This window comes from Lissotriton helveticus, chromosome 3_1, assembly GCF_964261635.1.
Source record: "Lissotriton helveticus chromosome 3_1, aLisHel1.1, whole genome shotgun sequence".
Taxonomy (NCBI): domain Eukaryota; kingdom Metazoa; phylum Chordata; class Amphibia; order Caudata; family Salamandridae; genus Lissotriton; species Lissotriton helveticus.
In genome coordinates, this window is record NC_136061.1 from 399,420,913 (window position 1) to 399,440,668 (window position 19,756).

Consider the following 19,756-nt stretch of genomic DNA (forward strand, 5'->3'; position numbering starts at 1 on the left):
CCCTCAGTGTAGCACAGCAGCCTGATTGGAGACAAGATCCGACATTTCTTGCAGGTTGACAGACTATCACATTGGACAGGTGAGTCCCACAGTTTGTCTGGAAGGGGTACACCGTGCCCTTCATTGCCACACCACCACACCTTACATCATCCCCAGAGCGACTGATGAAGGACCATCCGTTCGTCTTACAGCAGGAAGTGCAAGCCGTTCCTGCTAAAGGGGCTATTGAGAGGGTGCATGTCCCAGAAGTCGGTTGTGATTGTTATTTCCTCTACTTTCTGGTGCCAAAGAAGGATGTAAGCCTTTGTCTATTTTCACCTGTGCACTCTTAACACCTTCCTCCGGAAAGAAAATGTAATGAAGCTCACAGTGGCCAGATATGACCTCCCCTCCAGGCCAAGTTATCTGACGTTCTGTTGTATGTGGTATCTTTTGCCTGGCAAGGCTCTGCTTTAGGCACAGTTAAAGAGTACCTTTTGGCCTTTTTATGGTTGTCGAACCTGCTCTCATTGTTTACATCACCATTTTTGTAAATTCATTGGAAAGTCTCATTTATACTAAATATTTCACTCATAGCACTTTTGAAAAGTCACCTTTTGCCTGCCTAAAGCCTCCAGAAATCAATGTGGTTAAGCTTTTAATTGTCACCCAGGAGCCAAATAGCTTCTTTATGACAGGCGAATTTGCCAATAGAGCTGTGACAAAAACCTTGGATGTGGTGAATTCTATTCCTCTAACAACATGACTATTTGGGCAGTGCCCATAAGCGTGACTAACTTGAAAGAGGCCTACCCTGTCACAGGAAGCTAGAACTACCATTTGGCCTGACCCTCCTTATTCCCTCTAGCCAGCCAGGCACTAATCCCAGTGGGAGCGGGGCTGCCCCCAGATCCAGTTTTGAGTGACCACAGAGGAGGAATTGCTCATTTCTCTGGCCACTCCTCTAGGATGGAAACGGAAGCACTGCACAGGGGAAGAAAGTTTCCGCAATGTTAGATTTAGTTAGAAAGGGGCTCTGTGGGGATATTTGCAGTAGGGCACACAGTTCTTTAAGAGGGAGTAGGGTTACTCCAGGAAACCTTTTCCCTATTGGTTAGGGAGGGGGCAGAAGTCCTCCCTCCCCCACAGGTTAGTGCGAGCCATAAATGTGGCACCCCAGGGCACCCTCTTCAGAACTCTACTAGATCTGTGGAAGACAGAAGGACTGCACCGGTTGCTAGACCTGTGAGGAGAACCCTGAAGACAGAACTTGCCCCAACTTGTACGCAGGACTAGAAAGTGGACTCCAAGGGTCAGTTGGCTTGACCGCCAGATACACTTACACAAAAGCTGTAAGACGTCTACCTTCCTGGAAGACCCCAGCTCATCTGGACCTGCTATGGACCCTGGTGGTGGCTTCTGGTGGAGTGAGTCTTGACGCCCAAGTACTGTGCCTTAGGTCCTGGAATCCTGAGCTCCTCGTACCTAAACCCCTGGAATCTAGAAACATTTTGCTAACTTTCTGCCTAGAGAACTGTCATGGGACCTGGAACAACCTGCAAGCATATCCGCTGACGGTTCATCATTGATGGGCCTGACTTTGCCATAGCTCCTGCTACATTCTTCTCTGCAGCTGCAGATCCGATTCAGCAAGCACGATGCCAACCGGCATCAGACAACATCAAACCCTTTTCGGCTATAGCCTGCAGCCTGGCCCCTCTGAGAAAATCTGACTTACAGAAAAGAGTTTGTCTGAATACCTTCACCCTGCCCGACGCCGAGCAGCATCTGATCAACAACTTCGTAGGCGAGAACTCCAGACTTTTTCTGCTCTGCACTCCCTGTGAGCCACTCCTCTGCTGCCCTCTCCTGCTTATAACCCTCAATACAGTAGTCCTCCTTGCCAAAACATCTTCACAGCAAGGGGAGGAGAGGGGGGACAGCAGGCTTGTTGTGTCCTTCCACAGCACATCGAGTTCCTGCCAAATAAACTGGTTCTGCAGAGGCAAGCATCTTTCTTCATGAAGGTGGGATGCCATTACACATTGGTCAAACCATCACCCTGCCTGCATTCTATGCGCTGCCTAACCCTACCAAGGATGACAAGAGACTCCATCGCATTGACCCCAAAAGAACTCAGAGCTTTTACATTGATTGTATAAAAGAACACTGGGTGAACAATCCGCTCTGTATGGAGTTCGCAAAGGCAAAAGAAACAAGGCTGTGTAGAAAAGGGCTATCTCCTCCTGGTGCCTGAAGATCTGCCTTGCATTGGCTAAAAAGTAGCCTCCAGAAGGACTGCAGGCTCATTCTGCCAAGGCTTCTACCACTGCGTTGGCCCGTGGAGTTCTTCTCTTCTACCCATGCCAGGTGGCAACGTGGGCGTCGCTCCATACATCATGAATCACTCCTGTCTGGATAGCCAGGTTTACCCAGAGGGCATTTAGCCCGCTCAGTCCTCAAGGGCTTTGCTAATAGAGAATTCATAGACCTACCTCCTAATAAGTACAGCTTTTGTATCTATTCCAAAGGTCATGAATCTGTGGTTAGAAATCTCTCTCTATCAGAAGAGTAAGGTACTTTTCTTCAGTAATACTCTTTCTGATAGAGAGTGTCTAACCGCAGATTCCTCATCAGCCCTCTTATCCTCCCCATGCTGTGAATCACACTCCATCCCGTTAATAAGATCCCAAGTCCAGTAATCTGCACACTGGTCAAAGCCAATTAGCCTGTATAGCCTACGCATATGATTTCTGGAGCAGAACTGTGACCTAGTGGAGACACTTGGCACGACCTACCAGCTCGCAGAGGTACTCCTGATAAAGTTTTCAGATCCAGTGTGACGCTTGGGGAATATTTAAAATGTGAGGAATCTGCCGTTAGATAGTTTCTACCAGAAAGAACATTACTAAAGGTATGAAACTTGTTGAACACAAAAGTAAAACACCTTGCAACATTAAAACAGCAGGAATAATACAACATAACAAATATTACAACATATTAAAACACACAATAACAACTTTGCATAACAACATAACACAAACGCAACTGAATAACACAGACACAACAGCGACACAAAACACAATTCTACAGAATATTACAGCACTACAGAATATTGCAGCTCTCCACAACACCACAAATGCACGTCCACAATACAACATCACAGCAACTCAGCATCACTGAATCACAATACAGTCAACACATACAACTCAATAACTCAACACCAGCACAACGACAGGCGATGACACTACAACAAACACAACCATACAAGGCAAAAACACTACACTGCAGAACATTTTTGCAAAATGACACAAAATTGCAGTTCAGGAGCAGATCATAACTGCAAACTTTAGTCACCCACCATCCACATCCAACCCCATTTTACGTGCATGACATGGACTTTTAAAACTGTTTGATGTATAAAGTGTAAGGATTTTGTCATGGAAAAATGCATAATGGGGGGTTACATATATGAAATAGGACTACACTTTTGTAGCACATAGTGTAAGCCCATGAATCCTGAGGGATTCAATTCATCTGCAGTCCATCTACAGCAATAGTGATTCTGAAGTGGTTATGGTTAGGTCAGAGTTTCTATTGAAAAGCAATGTTTTGTTCTGCTAAGAACGTTGGTGCCATTCCAGGAATCTGCATAAAAATGTTTGACCAATTTGGTTTTGGCATTGTAAATTTTGTGGCACTCCGTCTAGGGCTGGTGGATTTAAAAAATATGTCCATGGGCTCTGAAGGGTTACAATTTAGCGATAGCTTGATAGTTGGATATTTGAATGGGTGTTTTAAATGTACCTATAACATTAGCACCATCATGAATTTACACAGAATTTGGCACGCGCTTAGCATTATTTGCTTATTGTTAGTATTTTTCAGCTTGTGCAGATTCATCAAGAATGGGCACTTTTAAAAGGATGAAAGATCAGACATTGTTCATTTGGTACGAACTGTGACACCCTCAGAAGAAGCCACATGAAATTTGACAAATATTTTACATGTTTAGTTTTGTGCAGATTGATCAAGGAGAACAATGGAGATGGCAAAGTGAGAAGGGCAGGCGTGCTAATATCTTGGGCTGTTTAAAAATCTGCATGAAATTTGGCAGGGAATTAGCAAATTAATCCCACTGCAGGAATCACAGGCTTCATGCGGATCCGACATGGCGGTGAAAGTTACAGGGGGAGGGGTCAAAAAACATTAATTTGCTAATATCTTTGATACACAACATTGCATCGGCCACTTGAAGTAAGTTAAAATGCTAATAGTCTTCTATGTATTTTGATTTGGAAAAATGCCCATTTTGCGTACTCACCCCCACTGTTTGCTAGACCTTGCTTGTATTTTGACTCCGGACACTGCTGTCCAGGGCCCAGTGCATGTGCTTTGACCCCCAAAAACATATCGAAATTGGTATACACCTAATTGGCATATTTAACTTACCTGTAAGTCACTAGTATATGGTACAAAATGTACCAGGGTTAAATTTCAGCAGTGGGCTACAGCACACACTATGCTACCATTAGTGAGAGTACAAACGTGACTGCAGGCCTGCTACTGTAGCCTGCCTGTGTAGGTTTAAAGCTGGCATTTTGACCTGTCACAATAACCCCAGTTAACAGCCCTGAACAATCTATTTAAAAAAAAAATATGTAATTGTTATTTTAATTGTACCATTTTTTTTTCCAAAGACCTTTATTGAATATATTTATAGAGGAATTTTTCACATACCAGGGCCTACAACCCCTCGGGCCGGCCGCTTCAGACGTATTCAACCTCCAAACTGTTCACTAGTACACAGCCTTAGGGCCGACAACCCTGGGGTCCGGCGGCGCAACAAAAAGTAATTTCCCACATATCATCCTCTGAATCGTGTTTAACAGTTATTAGGCCTTATCATTTTTTATAGTCTTATATTGATGTAACATTGAACATAACTAAAACTGCGGCTCAAATAGTTACTTGCATCCAAAGTCTTTTTCCATGCTTGCCTCCATCCACTGCCTAATGGCTTCTTATATCTTGTCGTAACCACTAGTCATGCCCACTCATTGTTACTCACTTAGGCCCACTGTCTGAACAATCTTTTTAAGCATTAATTAGTCGCCCCTAAGTAGGTCTTAATGCCCAATAAGCTAGGCTACAGGGTATTTAAAAGTGGGACAGGTAGAAGTTTAATGTAAAATTTCCCTACAGTGACCAGGCCCCAAAAGCTTTTTTCAGTGTAGCAGTATTAGCTGTTCCGTAGGAAGCCTTGAGATATACAATATTACATTTAAATAATGTTAACTCTGCCTAGGAACCAGCAAAAAAAAATATTTCTGGGAATTTTTTTTATTCATTGGAAAATCTCATTTATACTTGATATTTCACACATAGCACTTTTGAAAAGTCACCTTTTGCCTGCCTAAAGCCTCCAGAAACCCAATTTGCATAAGCTTTTAACGGTCGCCAAGGAACCGAATAGTCTGTCATGACATGTGAACTTGATCCTAGAGCTGTGACAAATACCTTTGGTGTGGTGAGTTGTTCTATTCCTCTAACAGCATGACTATTTGGGCAGTGCCCATAAGCGTAACTAACTTGAAAGAGGCCTACCCTGTCACAGGAAGCTATAACTACCATTTGGCGTGCCCCCTCCTTATTCCCTCTAGCCAGCCAGGCACTAATCCCTGTGGGAGATTCAGTTTTGAGTGACCACAGAGGAGGTATTGCTCATTTCTCTGGCCACTCCTCTAGGATGGAAACAGAAGCACTGCACAGGGGAAGAAAGTTTCCGCAATGTTGGATTTAGTTAGAAAGGGGCTCTGTGGGGATGTTTGCAGTAGGGCGCACAGTTCTGTAAGAGGGAGTAGGGTTACTCCAGGAAACCTTTTTCCTATTGGTTATGGAGGAGGCAGGAGTCCTCCCTCACCCATAGGTTAGTGTGAGCCATAAATGTGGCACCCCAGGGCACCCTCTTCAGAACTCTACTAGATCTGTGGAAGACAGAAGGACTGCACCGGTTGCTAAGACCTGTGAGGAGAACCCTGAAGACAGAACTTGCCCCAACTTGTATGCAGGACTAAAAAGTGGACTCTAAGGGTCAGTTGGCTTGACCTCCAGATACACTTACACAAAAGCTGCAAGAATGGAAGACCCCAGCTCAACTGGAACTGCCCTGGACCCTGCTGGTGGCTTCTGGTGGAGTGAGTCTTGACGCCCAAATACTGTTCCTGTGGTCCTGTAATCATGAGGTCCTCGTACCTGAACCTAAAAACCTGGAATCTAGAAACATTTTGCTAACTTTCTGGCTATAGAACTGTCATAGGACCTGGAACAACCTGCTAGCATATCCGCTGAGGGTGCATCGTCAATGGGCCTGACTTTGCCATAGCTCCTGCTACATTCTTCTCCGCAGCTGCAGATCTGATTCAGCAAGCCCGATGCCAACCGGCATTAGACAACGTCAAACCCTTTTCGGCTATAGCCTTCAGCCTGGCCCCTCTGAGCAAATCTGACTTCCAGAAAAGAGTTTAAGTCTGAATATAGATACCTTCACCGTGCCTGACGCCGAGCAGCATCTGTTCAATGACTTCGTAGGTGAGAAGTCCAGACTTTTTCTGCTCTGAGCTTTTCCACCTTTGTATTAGGGTTCGCCTACCAGTCGCCGGCAAGCTTGTCTTCGGGTTCAGCATGAAGCCTTGTCCCACAGAGAATTTTGTCTACTTGAACATTTTCTGCATGTGGAGGTAACTTTTGACCGTGACAAATCTGACTACTGTATCTGTCCTTCACTCCATCCCAGTCAGCCCTTGCCTAACGCAACCAGTTGCCTGGGGTAGGTGCTTTATGCGTTCTTGTGTTAATTTATTTTAAAACTTTAAATGGGATTCTTGTATTTTCGAATTTTAACTGTTTTGGCGCATCTAAATTCTTTACACATTTTCTTGAGTTAAGCATGTTTGCTCTGTGCCATTGCAACTAGGGGTTGAGCCCAGTTTTAAATTACTGAAACCTTTACTGGACCTAACAAGAATAGTGACATAATTACTTGTGGTGGTCTAAAATAAAGTAAGAAAAAAAGCGCTACGAGACAATCCGCTCTGACTGCGTCTTATAGTTCTTTTTTAAAGACTTTTTTCAAATATATTTTACCAATGCTGTGGCGCCCTGCTGCATTGTTGCTTGCCCCTTCTGTCACACTACAAAACAAAAAAGGTGAGAGCTATTGCTCTTTTGCTTTGCCAGTGTTTCAGTGTAACCACTGTGCAACTTGGCTGAAATTAAGAAGAAAAACTCAGACATGGACAGGGTTGGCTGCATCATAGTACTTATATTTTCTTTACTCTCAACCATGTTGCTCAGCTGACGCACTGCTGTGCAACATGGTAAAAAAAAAATTGAAGAAGCCAGTAGAGCTTGCATAGGTGAGACCAATTGGCTTTGTCAATGCTTTTTGTTTTTGCAGAAAACGCAGTTCCTCATTAACGGTTCACAAAACATATCTACTAAGTAAGACTCTTAGTACAGCAAAGAGGTGACAAACCTTAGTCAGGCGGCGTGAAAAGGACACTCTTGTGAAAAAGCTAGAAAAATTCAGCGGACATTTGCGTTAAGTGGCCCAGAGCCCCCACGCATTTATTATAGTGATTTTTTGTATCGACCAGCACTTAGCATATGGTCGAGTAATGATGGTGTGGGATTCCCTGTAGTGAAAGTGCCAGCTATTTCTAAGGGGATTCAAGTTACGAGGTTACTAGAGCAGTGCTTCCCAAACTATTTGAAACTGTGTCCCAGTTTTTAGAACAACAAATTTCCGTGAGCCTCCAAGCTATAACGGACATGAGGCAGGGGCATATTTTTTATGTAATATAAGACCTGGTTTAAAAAAAAATATGAGTTTTTAAAATAACATATATAAGGCATCTTTATGTGGTGACCGACAGTTCGGGAAACGTTATCACAAACTACACCATGACGTGTGTTCAGAGACAGGCCAGCTAATATGCAATGTATTGCCCCGTATCAGGCATGTGATATAGAAGGGGTGCTGTTCCTTAGTTACTGCCTTATATTGTATTTAAAAGGGAGTGTAAGGAAATATCTGTTTTTGCATGATAACCTCCAAGGTTTTGGATTGATGCTGCTGGGTTTTTGACTCTGAGTGCACAGAAGCCTGCTAACCAGACCTCCGTGCCAATGCTCTGAGTGTGTGAAAAATTCTCAAGAAGGAACACAAAAAGGGCCTGTTGTTGGAAGAGGTGTTAGCTCTCCCTTGTAGGAAGGCTAAATGGGGTGTGAGCCCAAAAAGCAAGCTTCAAAGGAGAAGCCACCTTTGAAGGACCAATGGTAGAAAAACACGTGAGACAGAGCGGGGAAAACAGTTGCAAAACAGGTTTTCCCTTGTCCCTCAAGTAGCCACACCTACAGGGTGGGCTACCAAGCTCCACACATCAAGTGAAGGGTTCTGTCATCTTGAGAGAGAGCTGAACATTGCCTTCTACGATACCTAGATGCCACATTTGCAGGTGGTAGTCATCCGGCAGAAGGGGACCTGAGAGCCCATTGGCTAGTAGTCGCTGCATCCCCTGAGGGCAAGCTGTCGGCATAGAAGTTGCACCACTGTCACCCAGACTTTAGATCAGGTCTGCACTGGAAAGAGAAGTGTAGAAGGGCTACCCCGCTTTTCCCTGAACCCAGCAAAGAGGCTGCAACGATGACTGGACTGCACCTGCTGATCATTGGGCTAACAAGTAGAGGGCTATGCCTGTGGAGCCTGCTCGAGAAAGTCATCCCGAGCCCCAGACAGAAGAGGTGACTCCAAGAGTCAGTTGTCTGATTTCCTGTTACAGCACCTTGCCCACAAAAGCTGAAGAAGCCTGCCTTGGCAAGTTGGTAGCCACAATTGCGTCATCACCATTGACTGCCAAAGCACAGCCTGGTAGACCGAGTCTTGATGTGCAAAAGTTCGAACAAAGTCTGCTGGACTCGGGAGAGTTTCAGTTTGTGCGCCTATGCCTAACTCTAGCCTCAGTTAGAGGAACCACTGGTTTTGCTGTAACTGTAGACAAGTTGCAACTGGTTTTTGTCTGGACTTCAACCAGACTTCGAGGGACACTGACTTCTGTGGCCAGAGTCACAAAACTGTGTTCGTGGACTGAGGGGTGGCCCCAGGAAGACCCCTATCACTGGGTCTATATTCGCCTTATCCTTCAGCATCCTGTATATCCCTTGCATCAGGGCCATTTCATTTAGGTCAATGGCGGTTTGCACATAGGGACTGGAAGCTGATTTTGCTGTAGGTTAACTGTCCTACTAAGCCTTATTGACCCCTGTGACTGGATTCCTGCTAGAAATGCCCCTCACCCCCAGACTTGGCTGGAGTAACAGAATACAACTTTACAAAGTTTTCGAAAGTTTTCCAATTGGCTGCTAACCGTGGTAGTTGCCAATGCTTGTTTGCAATTCAGGTAAAAACCAGTGATTTACAATTTGCTTAATAGTTTACATCTCTGGACCCTCCGTTGGATTTTGCTATTTTTGGTTTCTAAACATTCTTAAAAATAAGATCAGTTCTTTTTAATTGATGTTGGATTTCCTTTGTGTTTCTTTCTTATTCCACTGTTTGGCACTTCTAAATGCTTTACACTTGTTCCTTTGACAAAGCCTAACTGCTTGAAGCCACAGCTACTCTGGGTTGATCTATGGTCTAGCAAACAATCATGACAGGATCCAAGATGGGTCTGTGAGTTTATTGCACGGTGAAGTCACACAACCACACCATATAATAAACCACTTTCCTCAGAATGAGGATGGTTTTAGCACTCTCAATTAAAAAGATGGTATAATCTTATACCATTATTTGTGTAATAGACTGTGTATGTTTCTATTTATGTTCTTGTTAAAGACAATTTTTCTACTTACCTCAGAGATGCAGATTCACTGCAGTTTATAGGGATACTGGATATTGTTGAGAACCAAAGCATCCAGATAAACATGTTATTTAGGTTGTCGAAGTAAGCCAAACATTTTCTTACATAGCTCCTAAAGTGTGAAACGACCTCCCACTCTACATCAGAGCCTCTTCCACTCCTCTTGTATTCTGCAAGAAGCTGATGACTTGGATTTTCAATTAACCAACCTACCATAGGCAGGGCTAGGCACACACCTGCTCAGCGCCAGGGTACCCTCGGGTGATAGTGCACTTTACAGATACACATAACGTAACATAGGAGCTAATGAGGGTCTGGCTCAGATAGAGTATGACAAAAGGTGATAACTTTTACTAAAGATCACTGCCCAGTCATAGCACTATATTAAGTGTATTGCATGTCAAGGGTCGAGTTGTGTATGGTTAGTTTGGGTAGAATGGTAGATGTCAGTAGATTTCAGAAGCATGGCTTTTCATCAGGGATTGAAGGCAGGGGTTTACTCCTGCCAGGTCTTCAACTTATCAAAGGCTGCTGCCTTTGTCACACAAATGTCTGTCATTGTAAAAGAAATGAACTAGCACAAATTATAGAACTTTTATGGTTTTCTGAGATCCATACTCAAAACCAGAGGGTTCTTGCTCTTTTTGGGGCATACATATGTACTTGCCCCGTAAAGTTGTCCAACATTACATGTAAATCACCCTAATTGCATTTTTGAAGTGGACAGTGGCGAAGGTTGTTATATTCTGTTTTATTGTTGTGTTAGGGGATCATAAAAAAATATCAGCATACATATATCAAGTAAGCATCTCTGTTTGACACATTTGAGTTCACTATAGTTCGGATATCTAGTGTTCTATGTTGATTAAGCAGTATTATCCGGCATTTATTTTTTCCCATGCGTATACAAAACATTGACCATATCTTCCAAACTCGGCAACGCTGTATACCAATTCAGCTTTGCAGTCACCAAAGGATCAACCTATTCACTACTCTCAAATAATTTTTAACCCTTGCTTAGTCTGCTGGCCACCCCTCTATTTCTCCTAGTGGGTTGTATCAGTGCTGGTGTTTTCCATCATGCATGGAGCCCAGCTTCACTTCGCACCCCTTCACAGAAGCTCAAACATGGGGTCCTTAAAACATTTAATATTTACTCTCATGGATATGCAATGAGGTTCCCGCCATTTCCCGCCCCTCTCCTCCATGCAGTTCCATGCTAAATCAACTTTCGCTCACCTCACCGCCTCGCTTTTTCATCTACTATGGGTTGGCCTTTGCATGAGCGCCAGTGCATCACAATGGCTGTTTTAGTCCATATCAATGCCAATGCAAGGTCTAGGAATGTATTTGTGAATTATTGCCATTTGGACAACGGTGTAGACCCAGTAATAACACCTAAAAGCTATTGAGATTAGTGCAGTGCTATTTTATGTTCTTCACATTACAGGCTGTGAGATTGTCGACATCTACTAGCTCACATTTACAACACCTGTTATTTTGGCTCCTTCTATTCTAGTCTGTTTACATTGTGTTAGGAAGGAGATGTGCAAACAAATTTGAGTGTATTTGAATCTAGCGTTCCTGAAAATCATATTGGGGTATTCCATTATGGTTGCCTATTCTTTGTCTCTCTGATCCCTCCCTAACCAGCCTGTTTTTAGGCTGGTCAGTCTACATTTAGTCTTTGTCAGGAGGCTTTTGTAGAGCTAACATATCAGTCTGCGTTCACTCCCAAATGTTCGGAGAACCTGCAAAACCTTATGCATTTGTTGCTCCACAAGCCTGACCCTTAGGCCTTCCATATTGATTGCACCACACTACTTCCTCAGTCAAGGTAGCCAGGCGATTAAAACCCCAGATTCGCAGTAGCCACCTACAGTTAAGTATAGCAGGGTCTGTCCGTTAACTTGTTCTGCTGGCTCTAAAGTACCACAGCTCCAGCCTGATGGTTGGGAGGCCAATAAAGAGTAAGGTTGAGTCATATATCTAGCTCGGGTGGGATTTCTTAAAAACACTGCTCACCTCCAACATAGTAGGGCCGTACAGAAAAGCCTAGTTTTCATTGCAAGACAGGGCTGGTAGCACGATACACCTGGCTCCCAGCCTCCCGATAGCCAATCACAACGCTGCAAAGCAGAATTGTGATTTGTCTGAGTGCCGTGGGTCGGCACTCAGCCACAGAATGGGAGGCTGGACATGTTCTCAATGCAGCCTGCATGGAGAACATGCACAGTGCACATGAATGTTTGGCTGGCCACTCCTCCCCTGCTCTGTCAGCAGAGCAGCCCTGCCCCATGCCGCTCACAAAGCTGCAGCAACAAGGAAAAAATAAAATAATTTGAAGTTATCATTTTATTTTTCCTTTAGTGACTCTGCTTAAAAGCAGTGGGATATGCTCCTCCGCCTTAGCGAAGGAACCGCCACTGCTATTTCTTCCAACTGGATTCTGTCAAGCCATCTAGCTGTCCATTGCAGTTGTGAGGCCAGAAAATGTAGCTTGCAATAGGGATCTCCCATGCCCTTTTCCCTGGTCGGATGCTGCAGTTTGCATAAAGATACTCTCAGCCTGTCTCGTCCCAGATTAACTTCCTGAGTAGCATGTTCAATACCTGGAATCAATTCAATGGGATCTAAATTGGGAGGCTAGCAAAATAGCACATTACTGTTGGTAATTGTAACAATTTAGACAACATTAGTCTAGCCATTATTGGTAATTTAATTGTGCACCAGAATTGCACAAGTGCCTTCCATGATCTCAAGGACTACACAGGTTCCACTTTCAGATGCCCTTCTCCCTGTGGTAGAGTCTGAACGAGTTATTGGAGCATGTGAGGCTCCAAGTTTATCCCCAAACAAGACTTTATCTGGTTTTGTATCATGGTGACGGACACCAGAAATACACAAGTTTTCGCCCAGTTCATTTCAAGAACTTCTGTCCTCCCAAGCTCATCCAAAAGGCTTATACTCAGGTTCATCCCCAAAGTAGGATCTGCAGATGCAATAGGATATTGGCAGCATATAGTGAGATAATGTGCACTACATCACTCAGTTGGACACCGCTCTCGCATCCCCCCACTCTAATGAAATGAGGAAAAGGTTCCCCAGCTAGTGTAAATAACATAGGCAAAATAGTGCACTTCTGCCTGGTACCCCTAGATAATTTATACACCCTGAAGGTACACCGACCCATTTACTCCATCTCGAGAGAATTTAGGGTATCCATTTAGTGATCTATTTGTCAGATGCTTCCCTCATATTCATGTGACCCATAAATGCCTGCGGTTGGCCTCAGTGTAGTGTGTCAAATGTTTTTTCTAAGTCCATCAAGAGGATTATGGTTTCCTGATACTGTGCCTTTAAATTCTCTTGTAAAATCCCAACTGGCCTCCGAATATTAAGATACATGTTGTGCTTAGGGATTAACCTATTTTTGGCACTATGGACCAATTCCTTAGAAGGAGGGCATAAGTGGCCTGCCAGGATTTTGTAGTCCAAATTTAATATGGATAGTGTTCTATAGGAGGCCAGTTCCATGATGTCGGTACAGGGCATCTGTGGTGGTAGCAGGCAATGTGCTCTTCCCCAATGCACCTGCATACATCTCTGCAAAATGCAAATAAATTGGTATATGTTTAACACAATAATACTGGGGACTTGCCGGTTCCAAGCGTTTTCACCCCTCGCCAAACCCTTAAGTGCTGACTTTATTTCCTCTCCTTTGGGTGTCCTCCCACTTCCTCAGAAAGTTGTCATCCAGATTGGCTCAGTCAATATAAGCCTGGGTTGCACCAGGGGCATGTGTTTGATTTCTGTACAGTTCTGTGTAGTGCTTCCTAAATTTCTTGTTGAGTTGCACCAGTGCCCCATTGTAGTTCTGTAGCTGTGTTATTGGGGTTCCGCTGACTTCACACTTTATCGCTGGTCAAATAATCTGCCTGTTTTACCCCTCTCAGCATGTTTTTAGTGATGTATTCTCAGATAGCATGTCTGCTCCAGAGTGGTGGCGTACTTTTCTCTCTCTTCTAATAACCTGAGTTTTATGAAAGGGTTTACTGCAGCTTTTGCTTCCAAATCATGGATACTTCTGTCCAATGCTGATAGGTCCCCTTCCAGGGCCTTTCTAACTCCTGTTATCTAACTCCTGCAGTGTCCCTGCATTAAAACCTTCAAGGCCTCCCATTCAGCTGATACTTGGTAGTCTGTGTTGTAATTTTCTTGAAAATATTCGCTAATCATGTCAGCTAGGCTGGTCTCTGGATCCTTGGTCGTACCCTGAAGCTTCCAAGTTGGAATAGGAGTGTTTGACTTCCCTTGGCAGTTCTGTCAGAAAAGTTTATGATCCAACAACGTGCCTCCAAGATATTCCATATGTATGATCACATCACCGAGTCTGCTAGAGCATAGCATCCTATCAAGTCCAACATGCAGCTCGTGATTAGGGGGAATACAAGAAGTATTCTCTAATTATCCCACTCCTCTGCCTCCATATTTCTTAAGGGACACAATTTCCAGACTGTCTTACAAACTCCTGTGCCGTTTTAAACACAAGGGTATCTGCCAATTGCAGGGTGGAGTGATCTATGTCAACATTTAAGACACAGTTGATGTCACACAAAATCAGTAGAGCATGCCTCAGGATCAGGGTTGGGGCAATAGTTGATAAAAAATTGCCTGTTCTGTATTAAGTGCCTAAATTATGCAAGTAATCAGTTCTACGCCATCCAGTTTCCCTGCAAGCAGCTTCACATGTCTATTTTCCCCATCAATTTGACATCATAAGTCTTAAAAGGGCACTCCAGGTCTTATACAGATTAAGGCACCTGTAAGATATGATTAAAAGCCTGTGGCATAGGCCCATCATCTCCTTAACCTCACCATTTCCTGGCTCGTCCGGTGTGCTTCTTGGAGGAATGTGACATGTACTCCTCTTCTTTTCTAGTATGCCATATTTTGAATCTCTTACTCATTGATCCCTCATCTATCACATTCCAAGTGAGAGTATAGTTATTAAGGCGATTCATCATGGTTTTAAACTACTCAGAAGGGGAGCCATCCACTCGATCCTAGGGGTATATCATCTGGAACGGGACCTGGTTAGGCACCATGTGGTTCCCACCTCCGATAGAACTGTACTAGTTTGTTTGCAACTTAAGCAGTACAACTGGGCAATCGCAGTTAAATATTACCCACGTCTCATTTCCCAGTTCAGATTGACGTTAACGTATCCGACGGCTAGTTTTTGTCCCACATCCCGCACGAACAAAGGGAGTTTGTGGGGGGTTCACCAGATTCTGTTGCTTCCCCTCTGTGAGGAAATGGGATGTATTATATGGTGTGGTTGTGCACCTTCACCATGTAATAATAGTCTTGCCAACCCCTGTAGGACCCTTGGGTTTTTTCTGTCAAGCCTTTAGCTCAACCCTGGGTGGCTATGGCTCTGACCACAAAGGTGTACGAAAAAGAACAAATGTAAAGGATTTAAACTGCACCAAAACAATTGAAGAAAATGACAAGACACCCCAGAAAACCGACACCAATTTATAAAAATAGACTGTATGTTTAGACAGCATGATGAAAAAGATCCACCGGAGGGTTCTGGAGATATAGGTATAGTAAATCAGAGCATTTCACTCAACCACAAACAAGCATTGGCAGATTCAACAGATTTGACACTTGGAAATTTTTAAGCCTGAGTGGAGTTTGCGAAGTGCAAAAAAAAACTCTGCCATGCTACGCGGAGCTCCACGAGCAGCGGACTGCGTTAGATAGTTTGCAGTGATTTTCAGTGCCAGGTACTTGTCCGCCCTGTGCAATCATTGCAAATGGCACCATGCACAGCGCAAGCGGGCACTGCTTCTTTTCTGCTGTTCGAGGAAATTTTTACTTGAGCTGCAGCTTTTCTCAACGCAAACATACAGTTTCTTAATGTGAGTGGTCGCGAGCATACGCGACCACTCGCATTGAGAAATCTGACCACCCGTGTTGAGATCTCGCCGGGGGGTTGATTTTTCACACTCGCCAACTTGATGTTGACTACCGCAAACGAGGAAAAAATCTCGCTAGTTGCTCTGGCCCATTGCAGAATACAGTCCATATTTCGGTAGTGAAGCTTGCAGGCAAGTATGGGTCTCAGCTGTGTCCCAGGTGTCTTGGTGGGCCCCTGTAGGCATTTTCCTGGTCGGAGAATTTGGACAGGCTCCGTGGAGCTACCTCAGTAGTCTGACATCCCTCTAAGTAAGACACCATGGGTCCAATTACGTATAGAGCATACTTTTCCTGTTTGCACCATGGCGCACCTTCAAACAGGTGCGCTGTGTGCAAACAGGGAAAGTGCGCCCTATTAGGTTGAATGCCCTGCCCTCAGGGGCGGCGTAAATCCGTGCTGGCCTGAGGGCAGCCTATTCATGTGAAATGTTCAACTGTGCAGCCGGCACCCACCTGTTTAAAGAGGGAAGAGAGAGCCCTTTGTAGGTGGGTGCAGTGAGAGACTGCACCCAACTGCAAGGGGATATCTGGGAGTACATGGGACCCCGTTGACTCTCTCCAGAGGACTGCTACAAGGGGGCACACTGACAGTGCACCACCTTTTATTGGCGCACTGTCGGTATGCCTCCTGACGCGCAGGCACAGAGGTGAAGAGATTCCCTCATTTGCATGAAGCCACGCTCCCATGCAAATGAGGGCATGCCCTCTTTAAGATGGTGCTGGTGCAACAAGTGCGCCAGAGCTATCTGTTTGACAGAAGAGGCGGAACAAGTATCTACGGCCCCCTCTGTAATATCAAAGTGCCCCGGGGGTGCACAAAGCGGCACAAACACCTGTTGCACCCCCAGGGCACTTCTGTAATATGGTCCCATTTTGGATCCTTTGACTCCTCTCCAGCAGTCCAATCTCACTGATATTAATGTGCCTGCTTTGGCGTGCCAAAAGTTCATCCCTGTGTTCGAGGACGCCCATCTTTTGTCAGTTTGTCCACTTGTACTCTGTAGCCTGTCAGTAGTGGGACATGCCTCTCCCAGGGCTTCCTCGTTTCATTTCAATTTGTTTCACTTTGTCTTAGATTTGGCAGTAGTTATCCTGGAGGATAACCACATCTCTTACCATCTTATCTATCTTGGTCACCAATGCTGGTCGCAGTTGCTTCCAGGATTTTGTCATGGTTATGCTGCGGATCGGATATGTGTGCCTCCATTATATCAGGAGTGTTGTGTTGGTGCTTCCTGTATGTCATTGAGCTGTCAGAGGCTTGCTGTCGGTCAGCGGTCTGCTCTTGAACCACCATGCTCCTGGCAAGTTTCATTTGCAGTTGCTGCTCCGTAACTGCAAAAAACGCAGGACAGAGCAGCCCCTTCGCCCCGTTTCCACTTGGGATTGGAGTTGTGCCAGTGGTCCATGAAGGTGTAAGCATGACCAAGAGGTCCCGCACTGTCCTTGGTTGTGATTTCTGTCCCCAGATGAGCAGAAGGCCAGTAGGCCTCTTGTATTCTGCACCTGGCTTTACTGGGCTGTCATATCCATCATGGCTGCTGGCTTTCTTGGTCTCCCACGGCAGTCTCCGCAGTACAGGGGCGTCATTGGTAAGGATGTTGGAGTCTTTCTAGCGTGCCAGTAGCAACATGAATTTGGAATCCATATCGAACCATTCGCTCTTATAAGAAGAAAATAAGTTCATGGTCAAGATAATCAAACCGTATAATTGAATCTCAAATATGTTGTCTTCGCTGAAATTGCAATAGGAATTGTGTAAATCAAATGTATACTATTTTAATTGACCTGGATGCCTTCCTTGATCATCGATGTAACAATAACAGGGATCGAAATGATGCCCCTAACAGCTGAGAACTCCGTGCTGCTCCGAGAAGGTGGTGGCATAGCCGTGTGAATGCAGAATTACTCGCTTCACCTTCCTATGTGCTGTAGCCTGAACGCCCTGGTATGGCCTGGAGAATCGTAGCCGGAGGCTTGCTTCGTAGCAGAATAGAGTCCTTCTCTGTAGGCGGTAATAGTTCAGATGTTGTTACCCAAAAGCCTATTGTGTGCTCTCCGGCAGATGCAATGAATGTAGCTGTGAAATGCTTACATCTCTTTTGCTTCTTCTTGACAGATTTGGACAGTGGTACCGACGCAGCAGCAAAGAGGACACGAGCATGCCGGCTTCGAGTGTCTGGGAGTTTATAGACGCACAGGAAGTGGACCAGGCTGAAGGGGCCGAGACCCAGCCAGAAGAATGAGGAGCTGGAAGAAGGGACTGTGAGAGAGCACCCGAGCAGGATAACGAGCTGTACACCCCCTTGCATGCCTGAGCTGTGTGCTCGTGGTGTCTTCCTCTGCCTGGGGCTCGCTGCCAATGCAAAGGGCTCTTTGGCCCAAGTTCTGTTCGTTGCGTCTGCCCCACTCACGTGGTGACTTTTGAAGGAAGAAAACCTCCATTCACAATGCTGGTACTGGGGAAGGATGGTAGAGTTGCCTACGACACTAAATATGATGAGCAATAGTATTGCCCCGTGGCATTATCCTTGTACAAGACGGCCTTTGTCTTGCAGGAGAGAAGTTTCCTCTCATTTCTCAACAATCCCTGTGTGAGAGATGCGCCGTCCTCCATCACTGTTCAAGGGGTATTGTCCTCTGGCACCATCTCTTTGCATGAAGGGTACAAGACTCCGCACTATCTCTGGACAGGGGTGTGCACTGCCCTGTGACTCAATCACTGTGTGTGAGCATCACTGCCCTGTGGCTCCATTACTGTGCATGAGGAGCACTGTCCTGGGGCACCCTCGCTGTGCAGGTGGACTTTGTCCTCTGGCACTCTCCCCATGTTAGCAGAGGAATGTCTTCCTGTTTGAGAGGTGCGTTAGTGTTTTGCACCTCCCCAGTATCCCAGCAGTCTCCTCCCGCACACTTTCAATATTGGGAGCTTTGCCATCGCCCTCTGGGTGAGAGGACCATCTCCGCTGACATTGCGTATGTGAATATTTTCCTGATTCCTTGTATAAACTGCTCAGGAGTAAAGTTTTCAATCAGTTGCCTCATTCTGGTTCTCCAGCTTCTGAGCGGTGAAGACAGGCACTTCCTTTTCAGCACTTGATATGATTGGCACTCCCCCCCCCCCCCCCCCCCATATAAGACATGCTCAGACTGAGTAAAGTTTTCAATCAGTTGCCTCATTCTGGTTCTCCGGCTTCTGAGCGGTGAAGACAGGCACTTCCTTTTCAGCACTTGATATGATTGACCTGATGAGCACCATACTGTCTCCCCCTCCAGTAGTCTTGTGCGATGAGCAGCATTCAAGGCCTATCGTGGGGACAGCGTTTTGCTTCAGTTATCTTTAACCAGCTCTGGGTACATTCACCATCTCTCACCTAAATCTCTTTAACACCGACTGTATTCACTTACTGCACTGACACAATTATTGGTGAAATTGTCAATGAGCCATTTTTCCGTTCTATATCTTCTATTTTAATAATCTAAACAGATTGAAATCTATTTTTTTATTCATTGAAGAATTAAGAAATGTATTTTTGTGACATGGATTCTAATGTCTATTTCGAGATGTTTTACTTTCTGTCACTCTATGGGTAAATTAAAGACAGTATTAATCTATAGTGTGTTGCTTCTCTCAGCCTCATAATTGTTCTGGAACAGGGGAGCAAATGCCCATGAACGATGTGTGGATACAGAATCAAGGGTGGCTGATGTTGCGTGGAGTGTGATATGATGAATTATAGCGGATAGGAGTAGCAGGATAAGGACACAAAGACCTTGGAAGAGGGAGCACCACATAATGTTGTGGTTGGTAGTCTGTAGGACATTGGGTGGGGCACATTGGAGGCATGAAGGCATATGGCAGCAGG

At 45.0% G+C, this 19,756-nt stretch overlaps 1 protein-coding gene across 1 annotated transcript in view; it reads left to right on the top strand.

The window, feature by feature from the left end:
• The window catches only part of RILP (Rab interacting lysosomal protein), a 134,995-nt gene extending 115,488 nt beyond the window's left edge, over window positions 1-19,507 (top strand). The window contains exon 8 of the mRNA XM_078680165.1: window positions 18,010-19,507. Coding sequence (XP_078536291.1) covers window positions 18,010-18,136 — 127 coding nt within the window. The 3' untranslated portion in view covers window positions 18,137-19,507. The remainder of the gene's footprint in view (window positions 1-18,009) is intronic.
• The last annotated feature ends 249 nt before the right edge of the window (window positions 19,508-19,756 follow it).